The sequence below is a fragment of the Strix aluco genome, chromosome 24 (assembly GCF_031877795.1).
Source record: "Strix aluco isolate bStrAlu1 chromosome 24, bStrAlu1.hap1, whole genome shotgun sequence".
Classification (NCBI taxonomy): Eukaryota; Metazoa; Chordata; class Aves; order Strigiformes; family Strigidae; genus Strix; species Strix aluco.
This window is the reverse complement of record NC_133954.1, coordinates 10,005,353-10,022,312: the sequence shown is the minus strand read 5'-3', so window position 1 is coordinate 10,022,312 and position 16,960 is coordinate 10,005,353. Positions and strand designations below refer to the sequence as shown.

The window sequence follows — 16,960 nt, the reverse complement described above, 5'->3', positions numbered from 1 at the left end:
GCACAATTTTTTAAAAAAGGAGCCTCCTCTTGCCGAGGCGGGGAAAAGGCGGGGGGGGGGGGGGGGGGGCGGGACCGCCTCGGGTGTTTTGTAAACGAAGAAAACGAAAATAAAAATAAAGGCGGCGCTGGCGGCGGGGGCGGCCCCGGTCGCGGATCGTTCTCCGTCATTTCCGCCGGAGGCGGAATAGCCGGGGGGGGCCAGCGCCGGTGCCCGGGGTGGGACCGGGGGGCGACGGGGGTCCCGGTGCCCGGGTCCCTGCTCGGGGGCGGCGGTCGCGCCCCGGGATGCTGCCGGCGGTGGCCGTGGCGGTGGCCGTGGCGGTGGCCGTGGCGGTGGCCGTGGCCGCCGTCCCCGCGCTGCGGCACCGCCTGGCCCGTTCCGCGCTGCTCCGCGCCGCGGGCCGGTACCGGCGGCGGCTGGAGGGCACCGAGGTGCGGCCGAGCCAGGAGCGGCGGCTGCGGCGGCTGCTGCCCCCCGGCACGGCCCGCGGTGAGCGGCGGCGCGGGGGCGGGGACTGGAGGGGGGTCCCGGGGGTGCCCCCCCCTCACCCCCCCGCCTCTCTCGGCAGGCTCCGAGGCTTTCCGGGAGCGTCACCCCCTGGGGCAGAGCTGCCCTGACGCGGCGCCGGGGGGGCAGGTCCCCCCGCTGCGCCCCTGGGCTCTGCTCCGCAGCTGCTGGGGCACCGACCCCCCTCTGCAGGTACGGGGGCCACGGGGCAGGGAGGGGGGCTCGGACCCCCCAAGACGGGGAGGGCTGTGCTGTGCCTGCGTCTGACCCCCCCCCCCCCGACGGCTCTCGACCCCCACCTGACTCCCCAACCTCCCCTGGCCCCGCCTGATCCCCCTCTGTCCCCCCCAGACCCCCCCGACCCTGCCTGATCCCCCTGCGACCCCCCCTGACCCTCCCTGACCCTGCCTGATCCCCCTCCGGCCACCCCAGACCCCCCCCGACCCCGCCTGACCCCCTCTCTCCCCTCACAGGGGTCCCTGCTCTACCTGGATGCCCTCAGCGACGCCTTCCCACAGGCGCTGGCCCCCGGGGGCACGGCCCTGCTGTCCTGGGCGCCCGGCCCCCCCCGCGCCCCCGCGGGCTGGCCCCTGCCCGCCCTGTACTGCACCCCGGCCCAGGCGGGGGCCCTGCCCTCCCGCGCCGCCGCGCTGCGGGTGCAGCTGCTCTTCGCCCTGCGGACGCGCGCCCTGCACGTGCTGGAGGCCGGGCTGGCCACCGAGCTGCACGACGCGCTGGCCACCCTGCGCGCCGGCTGGCCCGAGCTGGCCCAGGACCTGGCGCTGGGCAGGCTGAGCCCCCAGCCCGGGCTGCCCGAGGACGCGCGGGGCCGGCTGCAGGCGCTGCTGGTCCCCGACAGCGCCCGGGCGGCCGAGCTCCGGGCCGAGTGCGCCCGCGGCTTCGAGGGCATCGTGCGGCGCCTGTGGCCGCGGCTGCAGGTGGTGGTGGTGGGGACGGCGCACGGCGCGGAGCAGCTCTACTGCGACGGCCTCCGCCAGGCTGACTGCCGCGGGCTGCCCTTCTACTGCCCCTTCTACCGGGCGGCGGGAGGTGAGTGTCCCCTGCGTGGGGCCGGCCCCACGGCCTGTCGCGGCTGTGCCGGCGGGGAACCGCTGCTGTACGGCCGCACAAACCCCCCCTGCCCCTGCAGAGTCTCTGCCGCATCCCTCCCAGGAGAGCTGCCTGCTCTCCGAAACCAGCCCTGTCCTGGCACAAGTTCCCCCTCGGAGGGGGGTGAGGCCACATGGGCAGGGATGGGGGGTCCGGGGGGGGCTCACGCTGACACGCGCTGCCCTCTGCCCAGCCCTGCTCGGTGTGAACCTGTGGCCGGAGGAGCCGGTGCCCCGATTCCTGCTGTGCCCTGACTGGGCTTTCTGCGAGTTCCTGCTGTGCCCGACTGAGGAGGAGCCGCGGACGGTGCTGCTGGACGAGCTCTGGGAGGGACGCGAGTACGGGCTGGTCCTGACAGCCCGGCCCGGAGAGTACAGGTGCCTCCTCCCTGCTGCGGTGGTCCGGGGGGGCTGCCAGCCCCACGCACCCGGCACTGCCGCCCTCATGCTCCCCCTGCCCACGCAGGTGCCACACCGGGGAGGTGCTGAGGGTGACCGGCTTCCACAAACAGTGTCCCGTGGTGGAGCCCGTGCGCAGGTGAGGACACCCCAGCCCCTGCCCCTGACCTCGGGGGGGCTGTGTGGGGGGCCCTGTGCCGGGCAGGATCCACGTGGGACGGTGCCGGCGGCACCCCCGGCACGGGGCACCCACCCCTGCCCCCTGCGCCCCAGGGAGAGCCAGGTGCTGAGCGTGCGGGGCGAGAGCATCCCCGAGGAGCGGTTCTGCCGAAGCCTGTGCCGTGCCGTGAGCATGTGGCCGGGCGCTCGCCTCGTCGACTACGTCTGCGTGGAGAGCAACCTCCTGGGTGAGTCCCCCCCCAGAGCTGCCCAGGTCCCCCCAAGAGTGCGGCTGGTGCTGCCCAGGGCCCTGCTGGCCCCCTTGTGCCCCACTTGGCCCTGGGTTGCCAGTGCCCAGCGGGGCTGGGGGCCACGGGCGGCTTTAACGCCCTCGCCCTGCTGCTGCAGGCGCCTCTTCAGGGGGCGGCGCCCCCCACTACGAGGTGTTTGTGGAGCTGCGGGGCCTGCGGGACCTGTCGGAGGGGCAGCGCTACAAGGTGAGGGGACTCCGGGTGCTGCTTCGCTGCGGGGGGCGGCTGGGGGGGCACGGGCACGGCAGGGGGTGAGGGCTGGGGTGGCCGGTGTGGGACTAGCGCGGGCAGCCCGTCCTCTCCCTGCAGCTGGACCAGTGTCTCCAGGAGGATTTCCCTGTCTATAAGTCCTTCCGCTTCAAGGGCAGCATCGGGCCCCTGCGCCTGCACCTGGTGGGGGCCGGAGCCTTCGCCCGGCTGCGGGAAGCGCTGGGCCCCCCCCGCCCCATGCCCAGGGTGCTGGGGGACGAGCGGCTGCTGCGGCTCATCCAGGGCACTGTCATCTCCTAGGGCAGCCCGGGGGGGCCCCCAGCCCCCCTGCCCCAGGGTTTGCCTGGTGTGTGGCCTCCGGGGTGGGGGGGGAATGGGGCCAAGTGCCTGGCGGGGGTGCCCAGCCCTGGGGGGCTCAGCTGGATGGAGCAGGTGGAGCCAGCGAGCTCCACCATGTCCCCGCTCCGTGGTGGCAGCGGGTGCTGCCCGCGGGGATGGTGCAGGACGTGCCCACACCCCAGCCCTGGCCCTTCGCTGGGCTGTTCTGGGCACAGGGTGGGACTGTGGGTGCTCGGGAGTGTCACGGGGCAGCCGGGTCCCTGTCGCCAGCGGCCGCGGCTCGTCCCGCTCCTCTCAGCGCCGTGGCAGCGCCCGCGGGCAGCCGCAGCGGAGTGGGTGCCCCTGCCTGGCCCGAGGGACACCTCGGCCGTCACAGCCCGCAGCCGGCGTGAGGGGGACGACAGAAACTTCCCCGGGAGCAGGAGGAGCTGCGGAGCCCCGGGCCGGTGCAGGAGCGTGGGTCATCCCCACGCTGAGGTCCGGGGCCCTGTGGCACCTTGTCCCCTGGCAGGGCCACCGCGGGCAGGTGGCCGGTGGTGGCAGGTACCGGCTGCCCCGGAGCAGCCCCTCTGCCTGGCTCCAGCACACGTCTGCTGGGTCACGAAGGGATCAGCTCCAGCACGGGCTGCTTTTAGTGTTTAAAAAACGAGAAGCAAAGTAAAGGAGGATTATCTCTCAAAAAAAAAATAGAGCACTGCTCTGGGATTGATTTTTTTATACTATTATTTTTAATCCTCATTAAAGAGCTTGCTTGCTGACAGCCCGACTCTGCTCTGGTGGTGAAGTTGCTGTTGTTTCCTCGGGGGTCCTGGGGAAGGGGCAGCCATGAATATTTAACCAGTTCAGCGGCTCTGGGAGCATCTGGCTGTTTGTGCCTTTGAGGCACAAATGTACCAGGCGGGAGGGACCCGTCCTTTCCCCTCCTGCTTGTTAAGGTTTATTTTAAGGGCTGGTGAGCCGCGGGGCTGGGGGATCCTGCTGTGCGGGCAGCTGCTGCCGGGGGGGGGGGCAGGGGGACACACACACAACGCCAGGCGGAAGACAATGTCTTGAACAAGGTCCACACAAAGCACACACACACACACCCCCCCCCCCAGGCTCAGCCAAAACCTCCCCCAGGGATGGAGACCCCCAATCCCTGCTGGAAAAAAAAGCCTGGAGCAGAATTCCAGCTGCAAGTAGGGGAGAAGCGGTGCCTGCGCCTGGGGGGGACCCGCGGTCCGGGGGGTGCCAGGAGCCTGCACTGCTGTCAGCCTGGCAGCGACACTGGTGCTGGGCCAGGGGGCCCCGGCGGTGCTGGGACCAGCAGGGAGCAGGCGGCGTTTGGTGGGGAGCGGGACGGGTGGTGGCTGGATAAAGGTGGGGTGATGAGGCTCGGGTGGGGCCGTGGGGTGTCCCGGGCAGCCCTGTGCTGGCAGAGGCCGTGCAGCCGGATCCATCCCAGAGCCTGGGGGGGGGCTGCCGGTCCCGGTGCCAGGCACGGCCCGCAGGCCCCTCACCCGGGACAAGCACAGCACCCCCCGGGGCCCCCCAAGGACCCGGCAAGAGCCTGGAGCCCCCCGCCCCGGAGCGCAGGCCCAGGGCTTCACCCCGCGGCTGCTGCCCGGCTCCGGCAGCCCCCCAGCCCTGCCCGGGCCCTGACCTCAACGGGGGCTGCGGGCTTGGGGGGGCTCCCGCAGGGCAGGGCCAGGCTGCGGGGTGCAGGGTGCAAGGTCGATTTGGGTGTAAGTTTGGGTCCGGGTGCCAAGCTGCAGGATGCGAGGTTGACTTGGGTTCAGGTTTGTTTTGGGTGCAGGCTCGGTTTGGGTGCCAGGGTGCGGGGTGCAGGCTCGTTTCGGGTACCAGGCGGCAGGGCGGGGGCTTGGCCGGGCTCCCACCGGGATGGGGCGGCCGCCGGGCCCGGGCGCTGCGGCGCTGGGCGGAGGCCGGGGCGGCGGGGGGGGGGCGCACCCGGCGGCGGGAGGTGCCGGTGCCCGGTGCCCGTCCCCGCTCCCCGCAGCTGCAGCCCGGGGCGGGGGGGGGGGGGGGCCGCGCTGTCCCCGTCCCCGCCCCCGGCCCGGCCCGTCCCCTCCTCCCGGCCGCGCCGCCTCCCGCCCGCTCCGCCACTGAGCCCGCAGCGGCGGCGGCGGCGGGCGCAGGCTCCGGGGGCGCCCGGGGCCCCGCGGCGGCCGCTGCCCTGAGGCCGCGGGGGATGGCGGAGGGGCCCCGGGGCGCCCCGCCGCCGGGCTCGCCCCGCCCCGCCGCTCCGCTGCCCAACGGGCCCCGCGGCGGCGGCGGCGGCGGCGGCGGCGGGAGCCCCGGTTCGGGCTCGGGCAGCAGCAGCCGTGAGGACTCGGCGGAGCGGAGCCCCGCGCCCGCCGCGCCCCGGGCCAGCATCATGAAGGTGAGAGCCCCGCTCCGGCCCCGGCCCCGGCCCCTCCCCGCCGCCCCCCGGGACCGGCGCCGCCCGGCACCTGCGCAGGGCTGGGGCGGGGGGGGGCCGAGCCGTGTCCCCCGGCCCCGGAGCTGCGCGTCTCCCGGCCCCGCCGCGCCCGCCGCCCCCCCTCGGCCTCCCCCCGGCCCCGCCGCCCCCCCCGGGCTCCCCCTGTGCCCGGCCCGTCCCCCCGGGGCGGCTTCGTGGGGCCGCGGGGCAGCTGCAGCCCCGGTCGGTGCCCGGGGGGTGCCCCCTGCCCACCGCACCGAGGGGGACGGGGGCTGGCGCGGTGGCCCCTCGCCCTGCCCGGCACCGTGGGGGTCCCCAAGGGCAAAGCCGGGCTCGGGCTTCGTGCGCTGCCGGGCCAGGCCTGTCCGCTCCGCGTGGCCGCGGGTGGCCCCGTCCAGCCGCCGCTGTTCCCGTGGGTGCCCTGCACGGCCGCGCTGCTCCTGCCACACGGCAGCATCGCCCTGTCCTGCCTAGGGCACCCATGGGTGCTGGCGAGGAGACGCCTGCTCCGGGCTCCCGAGCACCTTCTGCTTGCCCGGGTTCCCTCCTGCAAAGGTGCTGAGCCTCAGGCCTGGCCTGGCCAGCTCCCGACCTGCCCTCGACCCCTCCCAGAGCCGTGTCCTGGCCGGGGGGGGGGGCACCGGCGGGGCCGTGAGCCAGGGAGGGTCTCTGGGGGTCTCCCACGGGGGTGGGCAGCGGGTCACATACATGCTTTTCTAAATGAGCCCCCCTAATTGCGCTTCTGCCGGCGGTGCTGGCTGACACAATAGGTCACGTCCGCCTGGGACCCGCCTCCCCACTCCTGGCAGCCTATTTTAAGCCGGGATTGCTCCGGTGCTATTAATACCCTCTGTGGGGGCTGTTCCCGTGGCACCGGCCCAGCCCCGGCCTTCTGCCCCCGGGACCCGGCTCTCGGGGCAGAGGCGTCGGCCCCTCCCCGGGACGGCCGGGGGGGACCCTGTGCCCCCACCCGGGCTCCCTCTGGGAACCGTTGCAGGAGCGGCCGGGCTGTGCCCCAGCGGTGACGGCGAGGAGCCCTCCCGAGGCCCCGGTGCGGCCAGAGCCCGGTGCCGGTGCCCCCTCTGTGCCCGGTTTCCCTGGGGACCTCGCCGGGGGGGCCGGACAGCACCATCTCCCCGCCACGCTGGGCCCGGGGACCGGCCGCGGGCGCCCTGGGCTGGGGGTGAAGCTCTCGCTTGCCCCGGGCTGGGCGCATCCCTGTCACCGCCGTGCGTCACCGGGGGATTTGGCCTCACGTGCAGATCGGGTGGCCCAGGGCCAGCGCTGGTGGGGGAGGGCGCTGGAGGTCAGACCTGGCCTGTGCTGGTCCCTCGTGCCCCTCCGAGCCCATCCGGGGCCTGATCCTGCCCTGGTGCTGGAGGGCTGCAGGTCCCAAACCCCGCAGCCGTGAGTCGCCAGGCTGAGCACGTCAGTGCCCCGGGACCCCAACCACGCGGAGCCCCTCCGTGGCCCGAGGCTGGCAGGCAAGGGACGGGCAGACACGCTGCCCGTGGGGCCACGGGGGGCACCGGCTGCCCCCACCGCACCCCTCCTGCCCTCGCCTGTTCCGAGGCAGCCGTCCTGTCGCTTCCCCCACGCAGCGCTCCTGTCCCTGAGCGGGGACAGGGGACAGAGCGTGTCCTCCGCCACCCCCACCGCTGGCTGAGACCCCTCCGTGCTCAGGGGGCAGCTCGGACCAGCTCTGCGCAGCGACTGGGGAGAGGGTCCGTGGGGCCGCCCGGCAGCTCTGGGCCCCAACCGGCCCCAGTGGGAGCTGGGGAGCAGCTGCCCCACCCCGAATCCCCGGGGGATGCTGAGGCTGCTCCTGCGCACGGCGGTGGGTGGGAGCCGGGGGCTGCACCCGCTGCTCGGCCGCGGTGCCGGTACGGGGGCAGGGGGGCAGGGAGGGGGCCCGGTGCCGTGAGCCCGGCTGTGGCATGGAGCGAGGGCACGGCCGAGCCGTGGGCAGGGGCTGGGCAGGGGCTGGGCAGGGGCTGGCTGCTGACGAAGTGGAGGCACATGTGGGAAGAGCTGCCGGCTCTGTTATTTTTTGGGATTTCCAGAAAAGGCTGGAGGAACGAATCTGAAAGTGAGAACCGCCGGGCAGGGGGAGCCCGGAGCTGGCCGTGCCCTGGCTAGAGAACCTGCTCCCCGCTTTCCTCCCAGGCTGGGAGCGGAGAGCGCTGGAGGTCGGGTGGGCTGGGAGGATGCTGGAGAGGGACTGGGAGGGTACTGGGTCTGTGCCCCCCGCTGCAGCTGACCCTTCCCCAGCGCCCCGCTGCCCTGGCCCCTGTGCCCCCTCCCCGTCCCGTGCCAGCCCCAGGAGCCGAGCGGTGCCTCTGCACCGGGCTCTGGCTCCACAGCCCCTCGCTGGGTAGCGGCAGCTGGTGCCGCGGGGAGTGGATGTGTCACTCGCCAGCTTCTTGGCAGGGAACAAATGACGGTAGAGAAGCCCTGGCTGTGCCTGGCCTCCCACTGCCTCCGCTCCGGTGCTGCCGGCTGGTGCTGCTGCCTGCACCCCTGCTCGTGCTGCCCGGCCCGCCATGGGGGCAGGGGGGAGAACCAGGACCTGGGGACACCGGCTGTGGACGAGCCAGAACAGCCCTGTCCCCGCCGCACGCCCTGCGGCCAGGAGAGGGGTCTGGCTGCTGTCGGGCCAAGGCGCCTCAGCCCCGGAGGCTTCAGTTCCTCTGTCTCCTGCCGTCAGGAGCTGCTGAGCAGCGGGGACCCCCCCGGCCGGGCTCGGGGGACAGCGGGGAGGGAGCATCAGCCGATGGGCCCTTCCCCATCCCCGCACTTGGGACTGGGTTGCTTGGCCGGGGAAGGACGGCCGTTAAGTGGCGGCTGAGATTAGGGCTGCTGTGCTGGCCAGGGCGCTAATTGTGGGGTGTAATTGGCTGGAGAGGTGCTTAGCACGTGGCGCAGAGCCAGGCAGGGCACGGGCAGCTGGGTTCGGATGTGCCCTCCGTGCCCAGCCGGATGCCCGCGCTCGCCATCGGCGTCGCGGTGGGCGCGTCCTCCCGCCGCTGTGCGGGTGCGGCGTGTGGCAGCGCTGGCAGAGCCCTGCCTGCTCGCTGCCTGCTTGGCGGCACAAGGACACCCTGCTCCTGCCGGAGCCCTGCCCTGCACCGGGGATGCTCCGCGCTGCTGTGGCCACAGGCGCCGCGGCCTCCACCGCCACCCTGGTTATCGAGCTCCGCGGCCTGGGGGGGTGGGTCTGGCTGCCTGTGGTGGGCGCAGCTGGAGGCAGGTCCCTGGGCGCTGGGTGCACGCAGGCCCCCCGCCCGTGTTTCCTTTCCGGATGGATTTCCTGTTTTCGGCTGTGGGGCCCGGTGCGGAGACGCCCGGGGTGGGGTGTGCTGGGGCGGGGACCGGGTCCGCAGAGGCGCGGGGGTCCTGCCCCGGGGCAGGAGGGGGCTGCTCTGGGTGCTGGCTGTCCCCCCGCGGGGGGGCGAGGGCTGCCGGTCAGTGGGGGCACTCGGGTCGCTGCTCGCAGGAGGTGTCCCAGCGGCTCTGCCAGCAGTGAGTCTTCGAGTCCTTCCCCTGGGGTGGCTGGTGGCGTGACCTGCTGCCGAGCCCCCGCCGACGGGGCTGGCTGGGCTCCAGCACGGTGGCCCCTGGTAGCCAGGTCCCTGGCTCAGCCCTGGGGGTGATGTAGGGGGATGGTGGGGCGCTGGCAGGGGCTGGGCAGCACCACCCAGATGCTCACGGAGGCTCAGAGGGGAGGGGGCAGCTGCTGCTGGCCAGGGGGCCCTGGAGCCACCTGAGCGGGGACATCCCCACCCCAGGAGCAACCTGGCAGCGAGAGGATGCAAACGGCTCCTGCACCGGAGCTGGGGGAAATAGCCCCTGCGTGAGGATGACTGGGGTCAGCCTTCACCCACAGCAGCGAGGATGAAGAGGGATGGTGCTGCTGCCTGCCAGCTGCCGGGAGGGCCTCTGCTGCCGGGACACCAGGGTCTGGCTGGTTCCGACGTGGGGCTGAGGGCTGGAGCCAGTGTCCCCTTCCCCGGGACTCTGTGCCTGGCCACTCGCATGACCCGTCCCGATTGCCCTTGGCCTGGGGCCGCCTGGCCCCTCTGGGGGGCAGATCCGGACCCCTCGGGGTCAGGCACAGGGACGTGCTGTCCCGCTCCACTGCAGCCCTGTGCGGGAGGTGTGGAAGCTCCCGGGGGGCCGGAGGGGGACACCCCCTCAGCCCCAACCTGGGCAGCTGGGCAGAACCTGCCTCCGCTGGAGACGGCACCAGATTAGAGGTGACTCGCCGTAATCTTGAAGAAGTGGATTAAATCTCCTCCTGCTGAACTGCTTAATGAAATCCATCCCATAATATGCTCCGGGCCCTGCTGTGTCTCCTCATCCCCTGCCCCCTCCAGCCCCTTGGCAGCAGGGTTCCCCTTCCCCACCGAGGGGCAGGGCTGGCACAGGGGTACGGGCAGAGCGGGGGGTGCAGGCAGCGAACAGCCCGTGGCCCGTGTCAGCCCCTACAGGCAGCGGCAGCCATGGGCGCTGCGGGACGGGGCCGGGGGCACCCCATGTGTCCCCAACACGTGGCACTTTCAGGTGGCCGTCCTGCACTGCTCCCCGGCAGAGCGGGGGGTCTGGCTGGGGCTCCCCATTGCCTCAGGGTGCCCCGGGCATCCTCACACCCCACTGCCATGAGCCTGGGGTCAGTGCCCAGGGCGTGAGGGGCCGTGGCGTGTGTGTGTCCCCCCTGCAGGGATGGGGCTGCCGTGGCCATGGGCTGGTCCTGTCGGGCGCATTTTCCTCCAGTGTCCCCAGGGTGGGGAGGTGGGGGCTGTGCCGTGCGTGGCTGTGCCACCGAGGGTGAGCGAGCGGTGGGGAAGGATCCGGCTTGGGTCTGGGAGCAGGAAGGAAGGAAGGAAAGCGGAGTTAAAATAAACCAGGCAGTGAGGCGTGGGGGAGGCCAGGGCTGGAGCCAGCGCCCAGCCTCTGGGGAAAGGGTCAGGCTGGGGTGGAACGCGCTTCACGTGGCGCTGGGGCTCCCTGGGGCTCCCTGGGGCTCCGGGGCTGGGGTGGGGAGAGCTTGTGGCGGGAGGGTGCCGGGAGCTGCCTGCCCCGTCCCTGATGGCTCTGCCCCTTGTCCCACCCTGGCAGGATGGCTCCCGGCAGCGGCCGCCGCACAAGAAGAAGACGGTGTCCTTCAGCACCATGCCCAACGACCGCAAGATCAACAGCACGGCCGCCTGCATCTCCTTCATGCTGGAGGGCTGTGAGCTGAAGAAGGTGCGCTCCAACTCCCGCATGTACAGCCGCTTCTTCGTGCTGGACGCCGACATGCGCTCCGTGCGCTGGGAGCCCTCCAAGAAGGACTCGGAGAAGGCCAAGATCGAGATCAAGTCAGTCAAAGAGGTGCGCGTGGGCAAGAAGACGCCCGTCCTGCGCAGCAATGGCCTCTCCGACCAGTTCCCGGACGAGTGCGCCTTCTCCATCATCTACGGAGACAACTACGAGTCCCTGGACCTGGTGGCCAGCTCGGCCGATGTGGTGAGCGCCTGGGTGATGGGGCTCCGCTACCTGGTGTCCTACGGGAAACACACCCCTGAGGCACCCGGGACCGGCCACCCCAGCCTCCGGACCTCCTGGATCTCCTCCGTCTTTGACCTCGCCGACCTGGAGAAGTCTGGCCACATCCCCGTGTCCCGGGCCGTGCAGCTGATCAAAGCGCTCAACCCAGGCATGAAGACGTCCACCATCGAGCTGAAGTTCAAGGAGCTGCAGAAGGCCAGCGAGCGTCCCGGTGCAGAGGTGGCCTGCGAGCTCTTCGTGGAGGCGTACTGCGAGCTCTGCACCCGCCCCGAGATCTTCTTCCTGCTGGTGCAGTTCTCCAGCAACAAGGAGTACCTGGGCCTGAAGGACCTGCTGATGTTCCTGGAGGTGGAGCAGGGCATGGAGGGGGTGACAGAGGAGAAGTGCTTGGAGATCGTCAGCAAGTATGAGCCCTCCAAGGAGGGCCGGGAGAAGGGCTACCTGGCCATCGACGGCTTCACGCGCTACCTGCTCTCCTCCGACTGCTCCATCTTCGACCCGCAGCACCGCAGGGTGTGCCAGGACATGGCGCAGCCCCTCTCCCACTACTACATCAGCTCTGCCCACAGCGCCTGCCTGCTGGAGGACAACTTCTGGGGCCGCTCCGACATCAGCGGCTACATCAGCGCCCTGGGCCTGGGCTGCCGCAGCATCGAGCTGGTGCTGTGGGATGGCCCTGAGGGCGAGCCCGTGGTCTACACCAGCCCCTCGGCCGCCTCCTGTGTGCCCTTCCGCGCCGTGGTGGGGCTGATCGACCAGCACGCCTTCGCCGCCTCCGCCTACCCCCTCATCCTCTGCCTGGTGGTGCGCTGCTCCGCCACCCAACAGCGCCTCGCCGCCCAGTGCCTGCGCAAGACGCTGGGGGAGAAGCTGTACCTGGAGCCCCCCAACCCCACCGCGTCCTACCTGCCCTCCCCGGAGCAGCTCAAGGGCCGCATCCTCATCAAGGGCAAGAAGCTGCCGCCTGGCTGCGAGGACAGCGAGGGGGAGGTGTCGGACGAGGAGGAAGGCTGGGAGCTGGCGCGGCGCCTGGGCCAGGAGGACCGGGAGGCGCCGGAGGGAGGTGGCCCGCGGCGGGTGCGCCTCAGCCGGGAGCTCTCGGAGCTGGTCAGCCTCTGCCAGGCCGTCCCCTTCCAGGACTTCGAGAGCTCGCGGCGCGGGCAGCGCTACTGGGAGATGTGCTCCTTCAGCGAGGTGGAGGCGGGACGCTTCGCCAACGAGTGCCCGGCCGAGCTGGTGAGCTACAACAAGCGGTTCCTCTCCCGCGTCTACCCCAGCCCCATGCGCATCGACGCCAGCAACATGAACCCCCAGGACTTCTGGAAGTGCGGCTGCCAGATGGTGGCCATGAACTACCAGACGCCCGGGCTCATGATGGACCTGAACACGGGCTGGTTCCAGCAGAACGGGGCCTGCGGCTACGTCCTCCGCCCCGCCATCATGCGGGAGGAGGTTTCCTACTTCAGTGCCAACGCCAAGGACTCCTTGCCCGGGGTGCCCGCCCAGCTCCTGCACCTCAAGGTCATCAGTGGGCAGAACCTGCCCAAACCCAAGGGCTCAGGGGCCAAGGGGGAGGTGGTGGAGCCCTACGTCTGCGCCGAGATCCACGGCATCCCAGCCGACTGCGCCGAGCACCGCACCAAGACGGCCCTGCAGAGCGGGGACAACCCCGTCTTCGACGAGAGCCTGGAGTTCCAGATCAACCTGCCGGAGCTGGCCGTCCTGCGCTTCGTCGTGCTGGATGACGACTACATCGGGGACGAGTTCATCGCCCAGTACACCATCCCCTTCGAGTGCCTGCAGCCCGGCTACCGCCACGTCCCCCTCCAGTCCCTGGCTGGGGAGCCCCTGCCCCACGCCACCCTCTTCGTGCACGTGGCCATCACCGACCGCCGTGGCGGGGGCAAGGGGCACCGCCGGGGGCTGGCAGGGCGCCGGGGCCGCCGGGTGCGGGAGTACACCTCCACCAAGGCCACCGGCATCAAGGCCATCGACGAGGTCTTCCGGACAGCCACCCAGCCACTGCGGGAGGCCACCGACCTGCGGGAGAATGTGCAGGTACGGACCCCGCGGAGGCATCGGGGGGCCCTGGCTTGTACGGGGTGGGGATGGGGCTGGGCCACGAGTGGTGGGGAGCCCAGACGTGCCCCCTCTTCCTGGGGGATGCGGGTGTGGAGCCTCGTCTGGAGCAGAGAGCTGGGGCAAAGGGGGATGTTCCCAGCAGGGGGGCTCTTGGGGGCCCTCCCTGGCGGAGCCCCTGACACCGGTCTGTGCCCGCAGAATGCGCTGGTCTCCTTCAAGGAGCTGTGTGGGCTGACGCCCGCTGCCAACATGAAGCAGTGCATCCTGACGGTGGCCGCGTGGCTGCTGCACAGCGACAGTACGCCCAGCGTCACCCTCAACCTGGCGGAGCGGTACCCCCCCCATGGAGGCCCAGGGCCCCATCCCCGACCTGCTGCGCAAGGTCCTCACCGCCTACGAGACGGTAAGTGCCATCCCGCCGGGGTTTGGCTCGTTGCGGGGCCGGCGGCACTGGGACCACCCCCCTGCCCAGAATGGGGGACCCCGAACTCACTGCACCCGCCCCAGCGCAGGGGGAGGCTGGTGGGGGGGCTGCCCAGGGACGAGGCTTGTCGAGGTGCAGGCTCCCCCCGCTCGATAGGAGCCCCGGGACCCCACAGTGCCTGTCCGCCTGCCCGCGCTGCCTGCGCCGGGGCATCCTGCGCTCCTGCCTGGCGGGAGAAATCCCATTAATAGCCGCAGTCGGAGCCGCTTCCTTCCTTTGTGTTGGAGGGGGACCTGGCTGCCGGCCAGGTGCTGGCCACACCACACCTGGCCACCGTGCCGGGGCGAGGGGCAGCCACTGCCTGAGCCCCTTCTCTGCTCTGCCAGGGGGTGCGTGGGGGCCTGGGGGTGCCCAGCTCCTCACGCTGCCCCCCCTCCCCAGATGATCCAGACCAGCCGGACGCTGATCGAGTCCGCTGACGCAGTGTACGGCAAACTCATCCAGGCGCAGCAGGCAGGTGGGTCCCGGGGGGGGCAGGCCCGGCCCCGGCGATGCTCCGGGCTGTGGAGCTGGGCACGGTCCTGGGGGGCCGGTGTGGGGGGGCCGTGCCTCCATGCTGGGCAGGGGGTGCGTGTCCCCACAGGGCTGGGGTCAGGGGGCCTGGCTCTGGGCCCGGGCACAGGCACGGCCGAGCGTGCCGGCAGTTTTGGCCACACGCTCGCACGCCGGCGGTGCGCGGCGGAGGACGAGGGGCGCGTGTCTGCACCCCGGGCCGGAGGAGTTCAGCGGCAGAGCAGCCGGGGCCGGCCGGCCGTGGGGAGGTGGTTGCCAGCGGGGGGGGGCCCTGAGCCCGGCTCTGCGGTTTTCCCGTGTGCCAGCAGCACGGGGTGGGCGCGGGGGCTGCCGGGGTGCTGGGGCGCAGGGCCCGGGGTGCTGGGCGGGTGGGCTGCAGGGGCTGCGCGGGAGGGAGGGGAGAGAGGGAGGGGAGCGGAGGAGGCTGACAAGGAAGCAGGGAAGAGTCATTAGCTGCCAAACGCCAGAATATAATTAGCACCAGAAATAACAGACTGGGGCTGACGGTAGAAGTGGCAACTGAATGTTACGACTTCCAAGACACATGGCTGAACCCCCACAGGCAGGTGCTGCCGGCTGCCTGCCCCGGTCCTCCCCCTCCGGCCTGCCCCCACCCCGGCCCTGCTCCAGGCGCCGATGGCTGCACAGGGGGCACGGGGGCTGCTGGCCCGGGGGCTCACGTGGGCTCCCCACGGGGCTGGGAGGGCTGCCAGGAGCTGGAGGGGCCAGGGAGGAAGGAGGGGGCCCCGCTCTGCCACCCCCAGCCGGTACCAGCCTTGCTGCCAGCAGCCCTGTTTGTTCCCTGCCTGCGCGACAGCCCGGAAACCTCCCCGAGCTCTTGGCTTTGGGCTCCGCCGCCGCTGCCAGCGCCGAGGGGAGCGACAGCAGGGTGGGGGGCACGGGCTGGGGTGTGGGGCACGGGGGGGGCTCTGCGCCCTCCTGGGCCACCTCAGCTGCGGGAGCCCTGCTGCTGTGCTGGGGGCATGTCGGGGGGCAGAGGGGCTCTGGGGTGTGCGGCCGCTGCTGCTGCCTCTGCCCGGCTCCTCAGGGCGCTGGTGGCAGCAGTTTGGGGGCTGCGACCCCCCACCCGCGTGCCCGGGGTGCTGCCCGTCCCTGCTTTCACCCTGGCTGCGCTGCCGATGAGCCCCTGGGCTGCCAGCCCGGCCCGTGCCCGGCTGCAGGTGCGGGGGGGGGTGCGGGGGGTGCGGGGATGGGGGTGTGCTGATTGATGGTGCGTGGGCTCGCGGGCTCGCGTGGGAACCCTTGCGTGGGCCTGGAGCCGGTGCTGCGTCAGGAGGGGTAAATATAGCACCCGCTCACGAGGACGTCAGGCTAGTGCAGGGCGGGGGGGGGCCCGGCGGCCCCGCTCTGAGCCCCCCCCGGGTGGGCTGCGGTGTGCCAGAGCCCAGCCTCTGCCCGGGGGAGCCGCTGCCCTGCCAGACCCCCGGCGCTGCCGAGGGCTGGGGCCGAGCGCGGTGCCGGCATGGTGGGGGCTCCGTCGGCCCGTCGCTCCCAGCACGGAGGGGGCTGCTGGGGCAGCGGGGAGCCCACCCGGCCTGCACCCCCCGTGCGGGTCGATGGGCGTCCCTCGGCTCGCGGCCCATCCGCAGCAGCGGTGGCCGTCCCGGTGGCCGCTGAGCGAGGCTCCATCTGCCAGGGATGGATTTCCACAAGGAGCTGCACCGCATCGAGGCCAAGGAGGGGCTGCGGGGCCGCAAGCTGCAGAAGGCGCTGGAGAGCTTCGCCTGGAACATCACCGTGCTGAAGGTGAGGGGCGAGGCTGCGGGTCCCCCGCACCCCACCCTGCCGCCCCGCGCCCGGGGGACGCTCCGTGAGCGCCGGGGACGGGCAGGGGGTCCAGGCGGTGCCCGCGCCCAGCGAGCCCCCGCGGCACAGCCCCCGTGGCCGCTGACGCCCCCGTCCCCGTGCAGGGCCAGGCCGACCTGCTCAAACACGCCAAGGCGGAGGCGCTGGACAACCTCTGGCAGATCCACAACGCGGGACAGTCCTGCGGCATCGGCAGGAACGGCTCAGCCTCGCCGGAGCCCTCCCGGCTGCGCGCCCCACTGGAGCCCATCCCCGAGACGGAGGGAGGTGGCGACACGGCGTCCTGCTGACCCCGGCCTGGGGCTCGGGGGCCCGGACTGAGCACCCCCCCCCGGCCGCAGGGACCAGGACCAGGGAGCCCCAGCCTGCCCGTGGATGGGCAGCTGCCTGCCCGCAGGCTCAGCGTGCGGGGAGGGGGATCGTGCAGGGCTGGGGGCCTGGGCTCTGCCGTGCCCGGAGGCTACGCCGGGGGCCCAGTGTGGAGGTTGGGGAGGGGTGTCCCTGCTGCCGCTTGCCCCCACCCCCGAGCTCCCAGGGCCTCATCCATCCCCACAGTCTGCTTCCGGAGCCCGCGCCCTGCCGTGGGGCCGGCGGGGATGCTGACACCCCGGTGCCTGTGTGCATGTGCCCCAGCCTGCTGTGCCAGACTCCTCTTGTAAAAGCAGCCCCGGGTCTGGGCTCCTGCCAGGGTCCAGGGCCGGCGGGTTTTGCCTTTGTCAGCCCCGGGGAAAACCTGCCTGGCACAAGGGTCCTGGCCCGGCCCAGCCCCTCTCCGCGGGACAGCAGGTCCCTTCCCCTTCCTGGCGTCCCTGGGGCCCCCGCTGTGCAGAGGGGCCGGCAGGTTTTGGGGTGCAGTGGGGGCGGGGGCCAGCACAGACCGGCCTGGGCAGCAGATGTGGCTTCTGGCATCAGGGAACCGTCGGGGCGAGGGGGTCCCGGCGCAAGCAGTGGGCGAGGGGCGGTCTGGGGTCGGACCGTGGCTGCGGAGCGTTATAAAGAGTGTGAGACCCACCCAGGTGCCCTGCTGCTCCCTCGCGCGCCTGGC

At 72.4% G+C, this 16,960-nt stretch overlaps 2 protein-coding genes across 2 annotated transcripts; both read left to right on the top strand.

Annotated features, from left to right (window-relative positions):
* The first annotated feature begins 189 nt into the window (after positions 1-189).
* GHDC (GH3 domain containing) lies at positions 190-3,803 on the top strand. The gene is made up of 8 exons (XM_074849190.1): positions 190-492; positions 572-702; positions 984-1,560; positions 1,814-1,997; positions 2,086-2,157; positions 2,292-2,425; positions 2,586-2,674; positions 2,798-3,803. The coding sequence occupies exons 1-8, from the start codon at positions 288-290 to the stop codon at positions 2,996-2,998; spliced, it is 1,593 nt and encodes a 530-aa protein (XP_074705291.1). The 5' UTR covers positions 190-287; the 3' UTR covers positions 2,999-3,803.
* Positions 3,804-5,228: 1,425 nt separating this feature from the next.
* LOC141934034 (inactive phospholipase C-like protein 2) lies at positions 5,229-16,926 on the top strand. Its single transcript, XM_074849189.1, is given in 7 exon segments — positions 5,229-5,420; positions 10,578-13,067; positions 13,290-13,427; positions 13,429-13,494; positions 13,957-14,032; positions 15,746-15,855; positions 16,020-16,926. Coding segments are annotated over 7 exon segments (3,258 nt in total). The 3' UTR covers positions 16,206-16,926.
* The last annotated feature ends 34 nt before the right edge of the window (positions 16,927-16,960 follow it).

Bases quoted from the DNA above. Each gene is read 5' to 3' on its own strand.
- GHDC (XM_074849190.1), top strand. From the start codon at position 288: ATGCTGCCGGCGGTGGCCGTGGCGGTGGCCGTGGCGGTGGCCGTGGCG. The intron at 2,158-2,291 runs GTGAGGACACCC...CCTGCGCCCCAG, and splicing joins GTGGTGGAGCCCGTGCGCAG to GGAGAGCCAGGTGCTGAGCG. The intron at 2,675-2,797 runs GTGAGGGGACTC...CTCTCCCTGCAG, and splicing joins CGGAGGGGCAGCGCTACAAG to CTGGACCAGTGTCTCCAGGA.